The sequence below is a fragment of the Gracilinanus agilis genome, chromosome 6 (assembly GCF_016433145.1).
Source record: "Gracilinanus agilis isolate LMUSP501 chromosome 6, AgileGrace, whole genome shotgun sequence".
Lineage (NCBI taxonomy): Eukaryota > Metazoa > Chordata > Mammalia > Didelphimorphia > Didelphidae > Gracilinanus > Gracilinanus agilis.
Genome location: NC_058135.1, coordinates 228298136 through 228318955, shown reverse-complemented (window position 1 = coordinate 228318955; position 20820 = coordinate 228298136). Strand labels below are relative to the sequence as shown.

At 37.3% G+C, this 20820-nt stretch overlaps 1 protein-coding gene across 1 annotated transcript in view; it reads right to left on the bottom strand.

Moving 5' to 3' along the window:
* GAK (cyclin G associated kinase) overlaps positions 1 to 20820 on the bottom strand; it is a 123977-nt gene that overhangs the window by 75951 nt on the left and 27206 nt on the right. The window contains exons 5-9 of the mRNA XM_044680615.1: positions 16539 to 16681; positions 12655 to 12780; positions 7830 to 7919; positions 5991 to 6126; positions 972 to 1084 (exon numbers count right to left, since the gene is read on the bottom strand). Of these exons, the coding sequence (XP_044536550.1) occupies positions 972 to 1084; positions 5991 to 6126; positions 7830 to 7919; positions 12655 to 12780; positions 16539 to 16681 (608 nt within the window). The remainder of the gene's footprint in view (positions 1 to 971; positions 1085 to 5990; positions 6127 to 7829; positions 7920 to 12654; positions 12781 to 16538; positions 16682 to 20820) is intronic.

Sequence of the window (20820 nt, the reverse complement as noted above, 5' to 3'; positions counted from 1 at the left end):
GGGAAGGGAAGGGAAGGGAAGGGAAGGGAAGGGAATAGAAAAGGGGAGGAGGGGAGACTGGTGGGGAGAAAGGAGGGAAGGAGAGGAAAAAGGAAATAAGAATTTATATAGTATTTACTATCGCAATAATAATTACCCTCATTTTACAGTTGAAGAAACTGAGGCAGACAGAAGTTAAGTGATTTGCCTAAGATCACAAAATCAGTAAGCATCTGAGACCAGACCTAGGAGGAGAGGATGATATGTCCTAATGACACAGGGCCTGAGCAATACTAGCTCAGCCTTTGCAAAGTGAGGGAACTGGAGAGCTGCCCAATCATTCAATCACTTCAAGCCTGGCTCTTCAAAGCTCAGCCTCAGAGCAGTCCTAATGAGTGTCATTCCTTCGATCAGAAGATAACACAAGGGTCAGCCTCAATCCTCACTATCTCAATCACCAAAGTTTACAGGCTGCCCTTGGCCCCAGCACAACTAAACCAAACTCTTACAAAGGGACAAGGGCCACCAGGCTTACCTCTGCAGATGCATATGGAACTTTTAAAATATATAGTATTGATTCTAAGGCGGAAGGGTAGGGCTTTAAAAAAACAATAAAATAAAGTTAAGGTAACTCCTTGTAAGTCACAAGGGAAAAGAGGCAAATGGCAGGTCACATGCCTAAAAGGCACCTGAGGTAATAAATAAGCTCAGGTTACAAGCTATTCATCCCCACCCCATAGCACCTCATCATTTCCCAAGCCAAAGAACTGCCCTAACCCCACCATTCACAAGGATTTTTACTATCTTTGCATTTCCACCTGACCAATTCTAAGGCTAGAAGGCAATGGTCAAGAATGTGATACTGATACTGCACATTAATGGACTAGACAGGAAGGGTAAACTGAAAGCAGACTTCTTATTTAGAAGTTGTGCCTTCAAGTTTAAGCACTACTTTAAATTTTCACTGCCAAATTAAGTCCTCTGTCTCTTACCTCTGTTATAGGTGACTTTGGATTCACATTTCTAGCAGCTGCTATCTCCTGGAGCTGATTTACAAGTTCTGTGATTGACAACCTTTCTTCTGGGTTAACCTTCAATGTGGAACCTTAAAACAGAAGTGTATTTTAGAAATGTCAGTCCTGAAAAAAGAACAAATAGGATGAAGCTAGCAATTATCATCAACCCAACTAAGTAAGAGTATGAATTTTGAAGATGCATAGAGCATGACAATAGGTAGTTCACATTCAAGAAAAAAATCTGAAAATATATTCAGAAGATATTCCCATACAGAACAGGATGTATATTTATTTAACAGCAATGTAGGTAATAAAGATGGAGCAATTTGCCATGTAGATGTTATCAAGATAATAAAACCTGATTAAATTGAAAGCATTTCAAATGATAAGAGTAATTATAGTATTTGTTTACATAAAGCTTTACAGTTTACAAAGTGCTGTATATGTTAAGCCCATTTTGCTGATGAGGAAATTGACCCTAAGAGAGATTAAGTAAAGGTAACCTAGCTAGTAAGTGGCTAAAGTCAAATTTGAAATCAGGTCTTCTTTCCTAAGACCAGCTTGCTATCCACTGGTGTCACCTATTTTCTAAAAAGAGTAAATGTGAATTAAATACATTGCATGTTCTTCAAAGATGCTGAACTAGAGAACTTTTCCCCTAAAAGGGGTCATATCAAAGTGTCCATGTGCATATACTTTGTAGAGGGTTTGTAGGGTGTTGGGTTGTTTAATTTTTGTTGTTTTGGTGTTTTTTCTTGGGGCGGGGTGTAAGAGGGGAGAAAGGAGGTAGTGAAGATAAACCAAGGAGATCATGTTGTTCTCCCTTCTACCCCTCCCCACAACTCTCCCTTAATATAAGGTCTCCTCTCAATATATAGCATGCAAAGCTTTATGCTGTCTGCATAGCAAAACCAATATCCTATCATTCCCCTTTTACCTAGTTCAAAAGCAAAAATAAATTCTAAACCAACAAATTTCCTCATTCAGACCATAAAATCAGGTCATCCATTCACTTGCCTTCAGACAAAAAATACGTCTACACCATCCTACAACTAGGAATATAAACAATATCTGACTAAAGATGCCACAACCTTCTTTGTCATAATGTCCCTAGCTAATTCTCTTCATCCATGTAGTGACAGAATAGAGAAAAAATAACTTTGAACCCTTCTCCCCAACTCTGTTCCACAGGTTTTAAAAGCCAGGTTTACAGAAAAAAACAAGACCAGGCAATGACAAGCCATTGGCAAATAGAGCTGGTAGAGCCTGCCAGCCTATTTCCCTTCCATCCCATATGGGACCATAGAAGCAGAAGCCATGACAGCTAGCAGGGCAGAGCTGACCCAAAAAAAATCCCTACTACTCTAATCCAATTACTGGTCTGTAACTGAAGCTGCTCTGAATCAAAGTGCCAAGTAATTCCCAAAAAATTACATGTAGGAGGCAGCTGGGTAGTGCAGTGGATGGAGAGCCAGGCCTAGAGACAGAAAGTCCTATGTTCAAATCTAGCCTGACACTTCCTAGCTGTGTGACCCTGGGCAAGTCAATTAATCCCCATTGCCTAGCCTTTACTGATCTTTTGCCTTAGGACCAATATATAGTATTGATTCTAAGGCAGAAGATAAGGATTTAAAGGAAAAAATAATTTACATGCAGATGAACAAGTCGCCTGCATTCTCCTCTTACCCATTAGCCTTCAAAATAACTTTTCTGATCATAGCTGGATCAGCGAGCACAAACACAGGTAAGTGAGTCAGGTAGAGAGAAGAAACAATTACGAGAAACAAAGTGTTCCCTCAAATTTAACAGAGAGTTCAGCCTCTCACTCTGCACCATTATCACAAAGAAGAAAAGAGTTACCTTCATGTTTCAAAGTAAATATGAAGACCTGGAGTATACATGCACTATAAAAATTACTCCTCACCTTATGCTACTCTAAGGAAATAGAATAATTCATTCAGGTTAGAATCATTACCAGCTTATGATGATGACTTTGGAATACCAACAAAACATCAAGTGATCAAAGAAATGCCTTGCATGGGCAGGCTGGATGCTCCAGATACTATGGAATCTGCTCTAGCCTGAGTTTAAGAAACAACTCAGTTCAGTTGTTTCTTAAGGCTAAGTTAACTCCTTACTGGAATTCCTTCATTTCTATTCATGAAACTTGAGGTTCCCCTCTGCCCCCAACTTTCCTCTTTCTTTTGATGGCTCCCTCAATGTCCCAGAGAACCTTGAGAGTCATTCATAACTTCTGACTTCTTCATCCCCCTTCTCTCCCACCACATCCAATCACTTGCCAGCTCATTTCCCCAGTCGCCTAAAAATTGCTGTTATCATTCCAGTTGATTAAACACCTACTATTTTCAGAATCCTGTGTCAAGTTCTGAGTAACAAAGAAAAATAACACAACTCCTGCCCTAAAGGAATTTATTAATCTTAACAGACGGGATAAGAAATGTGTATGAAAAACACATGATAAAAGCAGACTGTGCTAAGAAATTCAGGCAAAGCATTTTAAGAAATCTAAAGAGGAAGAAGCCACTGAGTTGGGAGGGAAAGGAAAAGATTTCATGAAGTACTTGCAACTTGAAGGGAAAATTTACAGCAGGAGGAGAAGATAGGACTAGAGCACTTTGGGGGCATGGAAGAGGATCTGCATAAATGAAAGGGCCCTTCCTTGCCCTCCCATAGCTACCACACTAATTCAGGGTGCCTCTGCTTCTTGATTAGGCTATTGAAATAACTGGTGTCTTTGCCTTGAATCTCTCTCCTTTCCAATCTATCCCTTACATCATTACTAACTTTAACTTCATTAAATACAGGCCCAATATGTAACTTCCCTACCAAAAAACCTTCATTGATTTTTTACTGCTTACTAAATAAAATATACTCCTTAGTCTGGCATTCAGGCCTACCCAGAACTTGTCTCTAACCTACCTTTCTAAGATTATTTAACTCTATTCTCTTTTACTCATTAAGAGGTTTTTCTAATCTCATTGGATTATATGATTTAGAAGGTTGTAATTATAGCTAAATATACTCTGGAAAAGCTATTCCAAATGTCCAGTCACAAAATTAAAAAGGAACTGCCGATAGCACTTGTGAGGTTTTACATGAATTTTTTAAATTTATACTGCTAAAAGAAGCCTTCCCTACATCCCCTTAAAAAGTGAAATAAATCTGAATCTCAATTTTGACATTTCTCTGACTTCCAGTATTTTGAGGGACACACATACTATGGGAATAGAATTCTTCAACTAGGTGTTTAAATACTTTTAATGAGTTTTAGTTTAAATACTTTTAATGAGTTTTAGTTTAAACTCTATCTCATTAGTTCTGGTCATTTCTATTTAGGAAGAGTAGTTGACAAAAGTGTGTCCAAAGGAAGTAGGTAAAAAAGGGAAGAGAAATACTAAAAATTGAATTGTTTATCCTGGAAAATAGAAGACTTTAAGAGTATCCTATTCTTCAAATCTTTAAGTACTTAAAAAAACTACTATAATAGTGTGTAAATGGAATTAACTCATCCTCATTCATTGTTAGACTCCAGCCATCAGAAATAATGTCACCCCATCCAACTTAGTGGGGAGGGGAGATTAGTTTCCCACATGTGACAATAAGTAACCAATCAAGAACAAGGGACTGCCCTTTGGGCAGTCCAAAACAGCGTTGAGGCTGCCATTTGTCCACTTGAAATTGAAGGTGGATGCAGGAAGTGATGAAAGATGCTATCTCTTCAAGTATGATGGTAACTTCCTGTGGAGGAGTTGGCGCTTTGAACTTGGTGTAGAAGGATCTCTGGTGAGACCTCAGGTGGCTTCCCTCTGAATTGTCACGTGGGTATGTTAGGCTGACTTTCTTTCTCCTCCCTTGGCATTTCTGGAGGCTCTACCCTCAGGGAGGCCTCTCTTGCCTCTCTAATTGTAAAAGGCCTTGTGGCTAGAAGCCTTGTTTAATTAACCTCTGTGCTCCTTTGCTGGGGCCTCTAAATTCTTACCTGATCTGGACCTCTGGTCCAGGTCAGAGTTTCTCTCTCTTAATTTCCCTACCTTCAACCTTCCTAATTGTAAACAAACTTCCATAAAAGTCATCCTGACTTGGGTCTATTTTAATTTGGAATCGCCTTAATCTGATTCCTGGAGACCATACTTTAAATATCTAGTTTCCCCTCTTACAATAGGAAAGACAGATTAGACTTGCTCTGCTTGGTCCCATATTGTATCAAGACCCAGGAAGTAGCATAAGTGGAAGAGATTAAGGTGTGGAGTTAAGACATTCAGAATTCAGTTCAATCAAGGGAAAAAATGATTCACAATTATAACTTCCATCAGTAGAATAAACTACTACTTCTGAGGAGAGTTTCTCATCACAGGAGATTTTTAAGTAGAAGACAACAGAAGAAAATTCTCTGTGATTGCTTCCAACACTAAGATTCTATGACTATTTACAATCCATACTCCAGCCCAAACAGTCTACTCAAATATTCATGAGTTGATTTTTCCATATCATTGGGTTGAACATTTATACCTTCTATCCATGTTCTGTCTGCCCATCCCCTCCCCAGTCTCCATCTACTTAAATCCTACTTTAAGACATGTTTCTGTTCTTAAAACCTATGAGAGTTGGATCCATACTATGAAATCATGAAGAACCAATCAGAAACATTCTAAGGATTTTCCAATTGAGGTTGGTGGTAGAAAACCTCACAATAGCTACTCTGTGCTCTCTTACAATCCTACTGCCTGACCTGTGGCCATTACCTCTACTACTCCTTCATTCAACAAGCCCAAAAGCACAAAAAAAAAAAAAAAAAAGAAAAAAGAAAATGCAGCAGAGGAGTAACAAAGGTTCTCAACTCCTTAGCTTTCAGAAAGTTTTAAGCTTCCAAGAGATGCCCATGAAACCTTAACCATATTGACTTTAGCCTTTCCTCTGGAGTCCCTCCCAAATGTCTAAAAAATTATCTATTGTAAATTTAGATTTTCAACTTACGAATGAGATCATGAAAAACTGTGTATCTTGTGTCATTTGGTGGGATTGAATATTTTCCATTAACTATCCGAAGTTTTGCTCCATCTTCAAAAGGATGCTGCCTGAAGCACAACAGGTATAGGATACAGCCCAAGGCCTATTCAAAAATTGGGGGAAACAGAGAGAAGATCACTAGTGCACAGAAGCTAGGGTATAATTAGTAAAGCCTTCAAAGCCTGTTCAAATAATAGTATATAAAAGGAATGCTAATTATTAATTCACCATATCTTTCTGATTACATATTACTCCAGCCTACCTCTCAACACCCATTCCTTTCAGGTAGCTTTCTAGGTGGCAATCACCATTCAATAAAATACTTTTCTTTTGATAGGTACAAATACAACATATTATAAACATCAACTTAATGTTCCTACAAAGTACCAGGGCAATTAGAAAAGTTGCTAATTAAACTACTTTAAAGTCTCAAAGTCAAGTTTCTGCCCTTTTCTGCAGGGATCATTTCCACTTTACCAAAGAGGAAACCAAAGCTCTAGTGTCACACACAGTTAAAATTCAAACCCCTTTCACTCCAGGTCCAGAGTTAATCTGCTATATCCTAGTGTCTCTTGGAATTGAAAAATAGGGGGCAAATTTCATGTTCTTCCTTCTAATGATAAAATATAGCTCCTCTTTATTCAAGGGTTCTTAAATTCCAAAGTTGAGGATAATTGAGCTTGATGCAACATCTGGACATTTTCAGTTTGTTTTTTTATGATTCAGATGGAATTTTAGGGAATAGAGAGATGCTGGACCACATTTTGATGGCAGTCCCTCTCAAATATAAAAATGACTATCCCGTTTCTGTCTTTAAGAACCATGATTATGGCCATGGATGATTTATGTTACCATGATCGTGGTTCTTAAAGCCAAAATCAGATTCATTACTATGTGGTAAGAGACAGTCATTAGCACATTAGATAGCTTTCTTTTTCTATCTATCTATCTATCTATCTATCTATCTATCTATCTATCTATCTATGTGTGTGTNTCTATCTATCTATCTATCTATCTATCTATCTATCTATCTATCTATCTATCTATCTATCTATCTATGTGTGTGTCTATGTGTGTGTGTATGTATACATATAAAATAAAAGTCAAACCAACTAAAGTTTGACCTACATGAGAATGTATTCTAAAAGAAGCAGCTGTAGAAAGAACTTTTTCACTGAAAAGCTCAATGAGTTCCAAAGCTGGTAGAGGTCCTAGTCAGAGATGTTAATTTCACCAAAGCATATCCCATAGCAACAGAGGATACTGGAAATTTTTAAGAAACAGAACTGGAATTCAATCAGACTTGTGTAAAATGACAAAAGGAGCATCATTAGAACTCCTCCTCTGATCAAGCTGACTGGAGGAAAGCTATAAAAGCTTCACTTTTAAATGACTTTTTCGTGAAAATTCAGCATTTAAAGAAAGTATGTGTGTATGTATACACTTATGTGCGTATGTGCACTAATACACTCTAATACAGAGAAATCAGAAATAAGGCCAAACTTAGGATGGCCTATGATCCTTAAAGGTCTGACGATGTTACCAGTTGTGTCCCAAATCCAGCAGTGTGCATAATTAGTTGATGATATCCTACCAAACCAGAGATAGTCAATCCTAGAGAGGCAAGAAGAGCAGCAGGGATTTGGGCTATAACTCCAAATCTCATTCTCATTTGTGCAGACACATGGACATAGGTAAACATGTGGATGCCTGACAACAACTCAGATGTCATGGGAACATAAGCATCAAAATTATTCAGTGCTACCTTCTAGGTACCCATTCACATGAAGGAACAACACATCTTACCCAGATATCTTGTTTTTCGCCAATTGGAAAGTTTGAATATAAGTCAATTATTTCTGGTGTCCTGTACATCGGTGTTGTATTTCTTGTGATCTAGTGACAAATTCAAATATTTTATTCTTCACAGGTAAAATTACACATGAAATAACATCTTAATTTCTAAAAAATGAACCCAACATAATAAAGGAGTCCTTAGCATAGGGAATTTCTAATTTCCTATTAGCCCATATGTTACTTTGTTCAAGTTCAGGATTAGACTACTATTTTTCACTATAGGGTCATCAATTTTTACAAGCATTCATTTCATTTCTACTAAGTTTATAATAAAAGTAAATATTACAACCAATAATATAAACACTCAAGTAAATATTCTTTTTGAATCTGTATCTATGAACCTCAGGCCTAGACTGATGCAAGTACAACAGGGTAATGTCCCTGCTTAAAGGAATCCTGCAGCAAATTTTCTTATGAGTGAAGATTCCTTTTGTAAAAGACAATTATTCCTCTACCAACATGTCTGCTGTATTAAGTTATAATTTTGACATCAGATTATCTTAAAGTAGAGGAGAACAACATGTCTAAGTAGACAAAGGGAGCTATAGTCTTTTATAAATGAAATGATAAGGTAAGTCTACTGTAGGTACCTATGATTACACTAGTAAATAAGCAAAATTAGGATAAACACCAGCATCGGAAGAAACCAAGCATTTGCAATGAATGTGTAGTCCTTCAAGAATACCAAACCACTCATTGCTATAATTCCACTATTATAAAACAAAATTCTCACTGTGAACTTGATAGTCAACAAACAATTATTGAGCTCCTAGTATATGCTAGGCACTGAGCCAAATTCTTGGAACTCACAGAAAAACAAAAAAAAAGACTGTTCTCAAAAGACTCACAATCTAATGGGGGGAGACAACATGCAAACAACTATGTACAAACAAGATATATACAAGATAAATTGAAACAATAGAGAAATGGTATTAAGAATTATAGTATCAGGGCAGCTGGGTAGCTCAGTGGAGTGAGAGTCAGGCCTAGAGACAGGAGGTCCTAGGTTCAAACCCGGCCTCAGCCACTTCCCAGCTGTGTGACCCTGGGCAAGTCACTTGACCCCCATTGCCCACCCTTACCAATCTTCCACCTAGGAGACAATACACCGAAATATAAGGGTTAAAAAAAAAAAAAAAAGAATTATAGTATCCCATGATCAGAGAAAAAATTAAAATGACAAGTAAACCAAAGGGTAATAACACAATGCATGAGGAACATAAGTAAACTGTGGCATGTTATAAGCAATGACTGGTACATGACAAGTGCCACAGATGGCATTATCAAAGATATGTATGATCAGAAGATATAATGGGAGATATAATGAAGGGGGGAACTGGGGTGGCTCAGTGGATTGAGAGCCAGGCCTAGAGACAGGAGGCCCTAGGTTCAAATCTGGCCTCAGACATTTCCTAGCTGCATGACCCTGGGCAAGTCACTTGACCCCACTACCCCCACCTAGCCCTTACCATTCTTCTACCTTGGAGCCAATACATGGCATTAATTCTAAGACGGAAGGTAAGAGTTTTTGGTTTTTTTTTTAAAAGGCATAATGGGAGTGGGGGAGGTTATCATGTAATGAGAATAAATTTTAGCTACTAAAATCATCATCATTATTTAGTCCAATATGTAGAGTTACACAATCATCATTTCTTCATTAGGCTTTTAAGTTATCAGGCCAAATCTAAAAATACTGGCGAACATTTTTTCATTGACTCTGTCAGTTCTTGTCTGGAAGTCTTTATTTTTTCTGTAAAGACAATTTTTAAAGTTTTATTGCATTCTGAAGCATGATCTTTATTAAGTTTAAAATGCTTTCAAAAAGAATTTCAAATTCTGGAGTTTTAATTTATGATGGTCTACTTAAAAAATCCTAGAGAATCAACTAAGAAGCTTGTAGAAATAATCAACAACTTTAGCAAAGTTGCAGGATACAAAATAAATGCACATAAATCATCAGCATTTCTATACATTTCCAACACACTAGAGCAGCAAGAAGTAGAAAGAGAAACACCATTTAAAATCACCCTAGACAATATAAAATACTTAGGAATCTATCTACCAAAACAAACACAGCAATTATATGAAAACAACTACAAAACACTTTCCAAACAAATAAAACTGGATCTCAACAATTGGAAAGCCATTGATTGCTCATGGGTAGGATGAGCTAACATAATAAAAATGACAATTCCACCCAAATTAATTTACCTATTTAGCGCTATACCTATCAAGCTACCAAAAAACTTCTTTACTGAATTAGAAAAAATTATAACAAATTTCATTTGGAATAACAAAAGATCAAGAATTTCAAGGGAAATAATGAAAAAAAATGTGAAGGAAGGGGGCCTAGCAGTACCAGATATTAAACCATACTATAAAGCAGCAGTCATCAAAACAATATGGTACTGGCTAAGAGACAGAGAGGAGGATCAATGGAATAGGCTTGGGGTAAATGACATCAGCAAGACAGTGTATGATAAACCCAAAGAGCCCAACTTTTGGGACATGAATCCACTATTTGACAAAAACTGCTGGGAAATTTGGAAAACAATATGGGAGAGATTAGGTCTAGATCAACATCTCACACCCTACACCAAGATAAATTCAGAATGGGTGAACGACTTGAATATAAAGAGGGAAACTATAAACAAGTTAAGTGAACACAGAATAGTTTACTTGTCAGATCTGTGGGAAAGGAAAGACTTTAAAACCAAGCAAGAGTTAGAGAAAATTACAAAATGTAAATTAAATGGTTTTGATTATATTAAACTAAAAAGTTTTTGTACAAACAAAAACAATGTAGTCAAAATCAGAAGGGAAACAACAAATTGGGAAAAAATCTTTATGACGAAAAACTCTGACAGGGGTCTAATTACTCAAATATACAAGGAGTTAAAGCAATTGTATAAAAAAATCAAGCCATTCCCCAATTGATAAATGGGCAAGAGACATGAATAGGCAATTTTCAGGTAAAGAAATCAAAAGCATCAATAAGCACATGAGAAAGTGTTCCAAATCTCTAATAATTAGAGAAATGCAAATCAAAACAACTCTGAGGTATCACCTCACACCTAGCAGATTGGCTAAAATGAAAGAAGGGGAGAGTAATGAATGTTGGAGGGGATGTGGCAAAATTGGGACATGAATGCATTGCTGGTGGAGCTGTGAACTGATCCAGCCATTCTGGCTGGCAATTTGGAATCATGATCAAAGGGCTATAAAAGAATGCCTGCCCTTTGATCCAGCCATACCATTGTTGGGTTTGTACCCCAAAGAGATCATAGATAAACAGACATGTACAAAAATATTTATAGCTGCACTTTTTGTGGTGGCAACAAATTGGAAAAGGAGGGTATGTCCTTCAATTGGGGAATGGCTGAACAAACTGTGGTATATGCGGGTGATGGAATACTATTGTGCTAAAAGGAATAATAAACTGGAGGAGTTCCAGGTGAACTGGAGAGACCTCCAGGAACAGATGCAGAGCGAAAGGAGCAGAGCCAGAAGAACATTGTTCACAGAGACTGATATACTATGGTAAAATTGAATGTAATGGACCTCTGGACCAGCAGCAATACAGTGACCCAGGACAATTCAGAGGGATTTATGGTAAAGATGCTACCCACATTCAGAGGAAGGACTGCAGGAGAGGAAACATATAAGAAAAACAACTGCTTGAACGCATGGGTCGGGGTGGACATGATTGAGGGTGTGGACTCGAAACTACCACACCAATGCAACTACCAACAATTTGGAAATAGGTCTTGATCAAGGACACATGACAAAACTAGTGGAAATGTGCATCGGCCATGGGTGGGGGGAGTGCGGGGGGCAAAGGGGAAAGTAGGAGCATGAATCACGTAACCATGTTAAAAATGAATATTAATAAATGTTTAAAAAAAATTCAATTCTATTTCATTTTCAGATCTATACTCTCTCCCTCTCACCTCCATTTCTTGCTCCAACACACATTGGGAAAAACAAAATAGACAAACAAAAAAATGATACAAACATATAGATTCCCACACATTGGGCATGTCCAAAAATAAGGTCTCAAACTAAACTGAGTTTGCTGCCTTTCTGTGTGGAGGTGGGAAGCAGCCTGATTCACTATGAGTCAATTTGGACTCCACTGACTTTGTTCTTTTTCCCATCTCTACTCTATCAAGATCTTTTTGGATCTTAACTCTGTCATCTAACATGTTTAATTATCTCTCTCAGCTTTGGGTCATCTATAAATCTATTAGGCATGTCACCTGTCACTGATATCACTGATAAAAATGTTTAACAGCACAGTGACAAGAACAGGTCCCAAGAGCAATCTACTGGTCTTCCTATGATATGAACATCAAACAATTCAGTCAACTAGTTTATCAAATTTCAGTGGTAAGAAAGATCATATCAAATGCTCTACTGAAATCCAGGTAAATTATATCTTCAGCTTTGTCCTTCTCTATCTGTTTAGTATAACCCTGTCAAAAAAAGGAAATATATTTGGTCTGGCATAACCTATTATTAATAATGACATGCTAGTTCTCTGTGATCAGTTTCCTTTTCTGGACATTGACAAGCATCTATTAGATTTGTTAAAATGACAGCCCTATAATTTTGTAATCATATTTGGGTTAATTCCATATGAAATCATTTAAATTACTATTTGGATGGAACAGACAACTAAGGCAATAAGAAACTATCACAAATCTTTTTTTTTTTACACACAATCCTTCTTTCTCTTAAGTATAAATGTATATTTAGGATGACAATTTCTTACCTCTTCTTCAACCATTGCTCTCTTCTGAGCAGTCCAGTTGTAATCAGGATAATGTGACACGGTCGTAGCACTGCCAAAATCACACAGTTTAATTGTTCCTTGATTACTAATCAGCATATTTTCAACCTGTAAATTTTTATAAATATCTTAAGTACTTATTAAATTAGAACACAATAGGATAAATCATAACTTAGAAAATATAAGCTAAATTATACCAATTTTTAAAAATAACTTATATTGCTGACATCTGAGAAGTCACCTCTTCCTCATTACTCTAAGAGTTCAACTCTAGGACTAGTTGCTGCCCAAGAGCACATAATAAGAAAACTAGTTGTAAGAGTTAATGTTTATAGAAAGCTTTGCAAAGCCATTGACAAAAAATCTGATCTGCAGATGAAAAAATTCAACACCCAAAGCAGTATTTGTGGATGAAGGAGAGGCCTGGCCACATCCAGAGGGATTACAAACTGTGGGACTTTGGGTGGGACATAAAACAAAGTATGACTATGGTAGAAAAGAGTCAAGAGGGAAAAGAAGGTCACAAGGTGGGTCCCTGGAATTTTCTCAAACTTCATTTCATCCAAAGAGGAAGCAAAATAAGCAGGATCAAAATATCAAATGGACCATAGTTGTTGAAAACATCAAATCTAAAGCAACTCTTTGTAATGACATTGAAAATTTCCCTCTCCCTAAAACAAGAGTTGCTTTCTTCCCCTTAGATATATATGCTCTTTCCCCAAAATAAAGTTCTTTTCCTCCAGAAGCATAGTAAGATTCAGCTTAAACCTAAAATGGAAATTTCATTATGACCTCTCTTCCTATATAGTAAGATGATGGACTGAGAACACAAAAACAAAAGCAATCCCTGGGAGTGACAACAAGAAGGAAGGAGAAACCCTACTCCTCTTCAAATGACAGCCTCTAGGATTAAGCAGTCCCATGAATGAACTTTGACCATCAGAAGGCTTGGCTATGCTGAGTAAGGAGAGATGCAAAAGAAGGACAGATCTGATGTTATTTCTTCCTGACCTATAAGGAAAGAGAAGATAGAAGAAAAACTCCTTTGTCTTACAGGCCAGGAGAAAACTGGGGCAAAGGTACAACTCTGCTTAAGCACATTTGGGTAAATACCCAAGATGTGAACCCAAAGTACTACAAGGGTCACTGGTGATTTAGGAGATAGCCATACCTGATCACACTACCCAAAATACTTGGGATTTAGAGGAATGTGAAATAAAAATCAGTACAATTCATCTCAAAACCCTCTGACATGGCTCTTCCTCAAATACACTCACTTCATTTTAAAGAGATGAAAAGCTTAAAGTGACAGTCACCAATATTATTTGGGAAATGATCATATAGCCCATTTATTGCTGTCCCCTTAGCTAGCAATTACTTCTATCATAAGTGTAGGAAAGGGACACAAAAAAATTAAATGTAGAATATAAATGTAAACATACTTCAGGTTCTAGCTAAAATATAAATATTTTCTTCACTTAGCTTCTAGTACCTGAATTTAAAGCCTTTTGTACCTTCCTCACAACAAAAATGATATATGAGATACTCGGTCACATTTTTACACATTCTAAGGCCATTTAAAGACAAAAGTTCTTTTCAAAAAGCAATATGATCAGATGGATCCAGAATATAGGTTGTCAAAAAGGCAATGCCAGCCTGCTTCCAGATTCCTCTCCTGGAGTGCACAACAATACTGCCCCCAGGCTCCCTCTCCACCAAAGAGGTTACAGTGTCATCTAACTAGGCACCATGGGCAAGTTGTTAATATCTGCCTCACTAAGTCAAATCTCACCAACTTTTCATACTAAAACAAAGCATTTCTGTTTAGAATTGTGGCAATTTCTACCTCTCTTCTCTTTCATGAAGCAAAAGTCAGGTGCTAATGCAGCTGAGGGCCCGAGTATTCCTTTAAAAGGATGTAAAAAGGGATTTAAAAGAACTATGCTCAACGGGCTATAAGACTGTCTGCCGTTTGATCTAGCCATACCACTGCTGGGTTTATACCCCAAAGAGATCATAGGGAAAAAGACTTGTACAAAAATATTTATAGCCACGCTCTTTGTAGTGACAAAAAACTGGAAAATGAGGAAATGTCCTTCAGTTGGGGAATGGCTGAACAAATTGTGGTATATGCTGGTGATGGAATACTATTGTGCTCAAAGGAATAATGAACTGGAGGAATTCAATGTGAACTGGAATGACCTCCAGGAATTGATGCAGAGTGAAAGGAGCCGATCCAGGAGAATCTTATTTACAGAGACTGATACACTGTGGTACAATCAAACATAATGGACTTCTCTACTAGCAGCAATGCAATGATCCAGAACAATGCTGAGGGACTTATGAGAAAGAAAGCTATCCACATTCAAAGGAAGAACTGTGGGAGTAGAAACACAGAAGAAAAACAACTGCTTGAACACATGGGTTGATGGGGATATTATTGGGATGTTGATGCTAAACAATCACCCTATTGAAACTATCAATAATATGGAAATAGGTCTTGATCAATGATACATGTAAAATCTAGTGGAACTGCATGTCAGCTGGGGGTGAGGGGTTGGGGAGAGGGAAAGAACATGAATCATGTAACCATGGGAAAATATTCTAAATAAAAAAAAACAATAAACAATAAAACAATAAAATAAAGAGACCAAAAAGAAGACAAGAAGAGAACAGGTGCTTGCTGATAAAAAGGTGAGTAAGAATAAAATGTTAGCAGAGACAACTAGAGTGGTGTCACAGAACAGTTCAAATGACTTGAGTTCTGAGATGATCCAGAAGACAGTGGTGAGGAGCAGGCTGAATGAATGTGGAAGGAAAAGACTTCTTGATTTTAAAACAGTAAAAAGCTAAAAAGAAAACGTACTAGCACAAAGGAAGATGGACAGAGAAGCTAGAGAGAGTTGAAGACCAGGAAAACCCCAGCAGAAAAAAGAGATGGAGAAAAGGTCAAAGAAACAAAGGCAGACACCCAGCCTATCACCCAGCCTCAGGAAAGAATTGACTACTCCAACCAGGAAGAAAGCAGATGGGAAAGTGTTTCAGAGAAAGCAAAGTATTACAGCTCAAAGAACAGATGGAAATTGAAGAATGAGCATGAATGATAAGCTATCCATCAATCAGTAAAATTTGTTACTTTCTATGCCCCAGTCACTTTGTTGGGTGCTGGGAATATAAATAAAGGAACTGAAATGATCTTTCCTCCCAAGGTGCTTATAGAGTGTCAGAGTGAACTGAGAAGTAGTCTTAGAACCAGCAAGATAAGGGTTCAAGTTGATCTCTCATTCATTCTGACTATGGGACTCTGGGCAAAGCAAGTCACCTCAAGGGGTAAGTAGGCAGCTTTCCTGCGGAAAAAGTACTGCCCTGCACTGAAAGGAAGAGGGTTCTTATCCAGGAATTCTCACTATCCATGAAATTACAAGAATTGTCCCTTTCTCTATGAACTATAAATTCAGGACAGGAACACTGAATGTGGAGGCAAATAATCCTATGCGTCTCATAAGCCCCAAAAAGACTTTACTGATTTATTATTACACAATATAATTATGGAAACTTATAAATTATGACCCTAAGCAATCAAGAAAAGTTGACATACTCAAAAATCATTGAAGAATGAAGTCAGAAAGTACATAATATATTTTAAAGACATATTAAAAATGGCCAAAAACCAAATTATTTTCAGCATTAAAGAAGATGAGCTTCAGTTATATAGCAAATTCATTTCTGTGCAACCCTTCATTCTTCAATGCCTTGAAGATGAATGAAGCATCAATGGAAACATTTAACCTTTTTCCAAAAATCCACAGAGAGAATACTCTCTCTTAACAATTTTCGCATCTCTGATTTTTAAATGCTATATGTACCTTGAGATCCCGATGGATAATAGGGGGCTTCTGTTTATGCATATGTTGTACTGCTCTGCATGTCTGATAAAATATCTTCAAAACCGTGTCACAGGAGAGAGGGCCCTTGGATTCAACTTTCTTTAAGAATTCGACCAGTTGCCCTATTATAAAAGACAATCAATTTAATTTACATCACTATGCAGATGGGAATCCCATAAATTGTTTTCCAGAAAATGAAGATATCCAATAACTGGCTGGCTCCCTTTTTTATAGTCCTACAAGCACTATCTAACCACTTCTAACATTAATATGTATTTAAGTGCCTACTGTGTCGATAATAACAATGCTAAGCCCTGGGGTAAACATAAAGATTCAATAAGGCATGGTCCCTGCCCTCATGGAGCTCACAATCTAGTACAGGAAAGCTCTGTGTGTGTGTGTGTGTGTGTGTGTGTGTGTGTGTGTGTGTGCGCGCGCGCGCGCACATGTGTAAATAAAATACAAAATGTGTGTGAATATGTGTATAATACAATATGTGTACATAACACAAAATCATCCATAAGTATACCAGAAACGTGAATCAAGTGTGATGTGAAAGATGTGAAGAGAAGGAAAAATAATATCAATAAGAGCTAGTGAAAGAAACATTTAAGCTGATTCTTACAGCACAGGTAGCATGTAAATAAATAAAAGGGAAGGGGCACAGAAAATAATATAAGCAAGGCATGAACATGGAATAGTACTGGACATGCAGAAGGGCAGAATTTGCTTTAGAACATTTTGTAAAATTTACTCAACTTTATACTCTAACTATATGTTGATATCTAGAGGTGGGGTGGGAAAGAAAAAGAGAGAGGAGGGAGAGGGAGAAAGAGGTGTATGTACATATATAAACTACATTAGATCAGTGCCTTATAGCTAAGTGTACAAGCCTTGGGCAAATCATAACCTCTCCTGGCTTCAGCTTCCTCATCTACAAATGTGGCTGCAGAAACCATGTGATATTTTACCCCTCTAAGTTCTATTTTAGGTTTCCATTTCAATAAGGATAAGAGATACAACCTGTCAAGTTCAAGGTTCAGCAAAACAAAATTCTATCAGGGAACTAAAAAAATGTCCACAATCAGATTTGCTTAAAATGGGTTAATGCTTTCTGAATCTTAAAGGAGTTTTCAGAATGCTAAAAAATGACCTTCAATAGGGCAACTAGTTGGCTTAGTGGATAGACAGACAGGTCTGGAGATGAAAGGTCCTGGGTTCAAATTTGACCTCAAACACTTTCCTAACTGTATGACCCTGGGCAAGTCAGTTAAACCCCATTGCCCAGCTCTTACTATTCTTCTGCCTTGGAATCAACATTTAGTATTGATTCTAAGATGGAAAGTAAGGGTTGTTTGTTGTTTTTTTTTTTTTTATTACCTCCCATAATTAATTATGAAGGCAAAAAGTCAACTATGCCTCTCTTAGTGCAAGAGACCCAAGGAAATGAAAAGCAAGCCAACTTCTGTAGTACCTACTACGTGCAAGCCCTATTAATCTCAGTGCTTGGAGAAGATACAAAATATATGGCACAGTTGGTTCTGGTAGTTCAGTTTATGATCTAGTTGAGGCAACAACACTGCAGTGTCTAATGCCAAGAGAAGAAGCACTAAGTTCTGGGTCTGAATCCCAGTATCACCATTTCCTAGTTGTCAAGTCATTTAATTGCACTGAATGACAAGGTCCTGACCTATAAAATGAAGAAAATACTACTTACACCACTTACTTCACAAGGTTAGTGTGAGGAGCAACCAAGATAACATAAATGAAAGCATTTTGTAACCAAAAAGTACTATTGTTCCTAATCATGAAGTCAGCAAACTAGATAACAAATATTCTTAATGCTATGAAAGCATAACTGCTTTCTAAAGAATGAAAAATATTGGGGTTTTTTTAAAAACTCTTACCTTATTTTGGAATTTTAGAATTGATACTAAGCATCAGTTCCAAAGCAGAAGAGCAGTAAAGGGCTAGGAAATGACTTGCCCAGGGTCACACAGCTAAGAAGTATCTGAGGCCACAATTGAACCCAGCACTTCTGGTATTCAGGCCTGGATCTGTACCCACTAAGCCCTAATATTAGCTGCCCCAATATAACAATTCTTTTTTTTTTTTTTAAGGGATCTAGAGTAATGCAGATAACACATCTCCTTTCGTTTTTCCTCCCCACCCACACATTCTTAAGAGTTCCAATGGTCAGCTAAATGTCTAACCTCTCTGTACATTTTCAACTGGTTTCAAAGGGGCTATTTTTATGAATTTGGTTATTGGGAAGGTTAGGAAGTAGGAATAAACAAGATAGAGAAGGAAATGGCTCAGAAGAGGTCTATAAGTTAGTCCTTCATTCAACCTTCAGGAGGACCAAACAATCGATAAGCATTTATCTCTTAAGTGCCAAGGATATAAAAACAAATATGAACACAGTTCCTGCCTTGAAGGAACTTACATTCTATTGAGAAAAACAACAAATATAAGTAAGACACATAAGTAGACACAACATACAGTCATAATAAAAACCAGGAAACGGGATAGAAAGGGAGACACAACTTTCCATCAGGAAAGGTCTCATGCAGAATGGGTTGTTTGAACTCAATTTAGGAGGGAATAAGCAATCCTAAGGCACAAAGGTAAGAAGGGAGTTCATTCTCCAGGCACAGAAAACAGCTTGTGCAAAGAAGAAAGGGAAAGGGGAGGAATGGAATGTCAGTTGTGAGGAACACCAAATGGCCAGTTTGGCTGAATGAAGGAGTTTATGAAGGGAAGGAATATGCAGTAAGTCTGCAAAGATAACCTGAAGCAAGGTTTTGAAGGGCCCTGAAAGACAAACAAAGAAGCTGGTATCTCTCCTTAGAGGTAACAAGGAGTCACTGGAATTTATTGAGCAGAGAAATGACATGGTCAAAGCTATGTTCATAGAATATCACTCAGGTAAGAATGGCCTGGAAGAGGAAGGGAGGAAAAGAAAAGAGGGAAAAGAGCATTTATATAGTGCTTACTATGTGCCAGGCACTATGCTAAGAACTTAACAAACATTATCTCTTTTGACTCTCACAACAACTCTAAGGTGTAGGTGCTACTATTACCTCTATTTCACAGATAAGAAAACTAAGGCAAACAGAGGTTAAATGACTTGCCCAATTGGATTTGAATTCATGTCTTCCTGACTCTGAGTCCAATGCTGTATCCACTGCACCATCAGATGCCTCAAAGGAGGGGGAAAGGAGATACTTATGGCATGGAGAACAATTAGAAAGCTACCAAAATACCCCAGGCAAAAAGTAATTATTTCCTAAACTAGTGTATCAATCAGGGAAAATGGATGGATTCTATTTCCAAAAAAGTATTTAAACCTTTCACTATGAAAATCAGTTACTGGTAGAGAGCCAAATGCCTAAGCTTAAACATATAGATACAGTAGAGGCAGCATAGCATAGTGGGAAAAGAAGAGTCAAAGGGCCAGGATTCTAATCTCATCATAATACCTAATAAGAATATAAGAAAGCTACATCCTCTCCTACAGCTAGTTTTCTCATTTGTAAAACAGAGAAAATAATCATACTTTCACTACCAACTCCTCAATGTTGTAAGAAAGGGCTTATAAAAATGAGTTGTCATTACTGGGGTCAAGGTAGAAAAAGCTAAGACCTTCAAGTCAGAGGGTCAGACTTCTCACATGCCATCATCCTCTGATGATTCAAACAGATCTTCTGATGCTTCTGCGTGATCTGAGAAGATCATATAACATCTCTGGCCTTCAGATTCCATAATCGTAAAATAAGGCTGGACTAGGTATGTTCCAAATCTAAAATCTATGATTTTATTACCTTTAATTAATAACTAACTTTAATTAATTAGATAATTAATAACTGACAAAAATATTACTTTTACAAATATTATTTGTAATTAATCCATTGCCTCATAAAATCAATTGAACAAAGATGGGCACAAGGTACATGTGTGTTCCTCATTCCCAATAACCAGACCAATTTCAGGACTGCTACTCAGTAGGAAATTGGACTATGGAAGAGGTAAAGTCAAGGGTAAAGCCAAATCCTATTTTTATATTAACTATTCTCCATTAGGCTACAGTAACTTAACATTACCTCTCTAGGCCATCCCTGACCAATACCATGTAGACAGATATCTCAAGAAAGGCACTATTCAAGCAGACAAATCACAGTGCCAAAGGCTTATTTCTCCTAAACTATAATGCTGTACAATACTTAGGGAATGACCATTACTCAACTACCTAGCTCTTTTT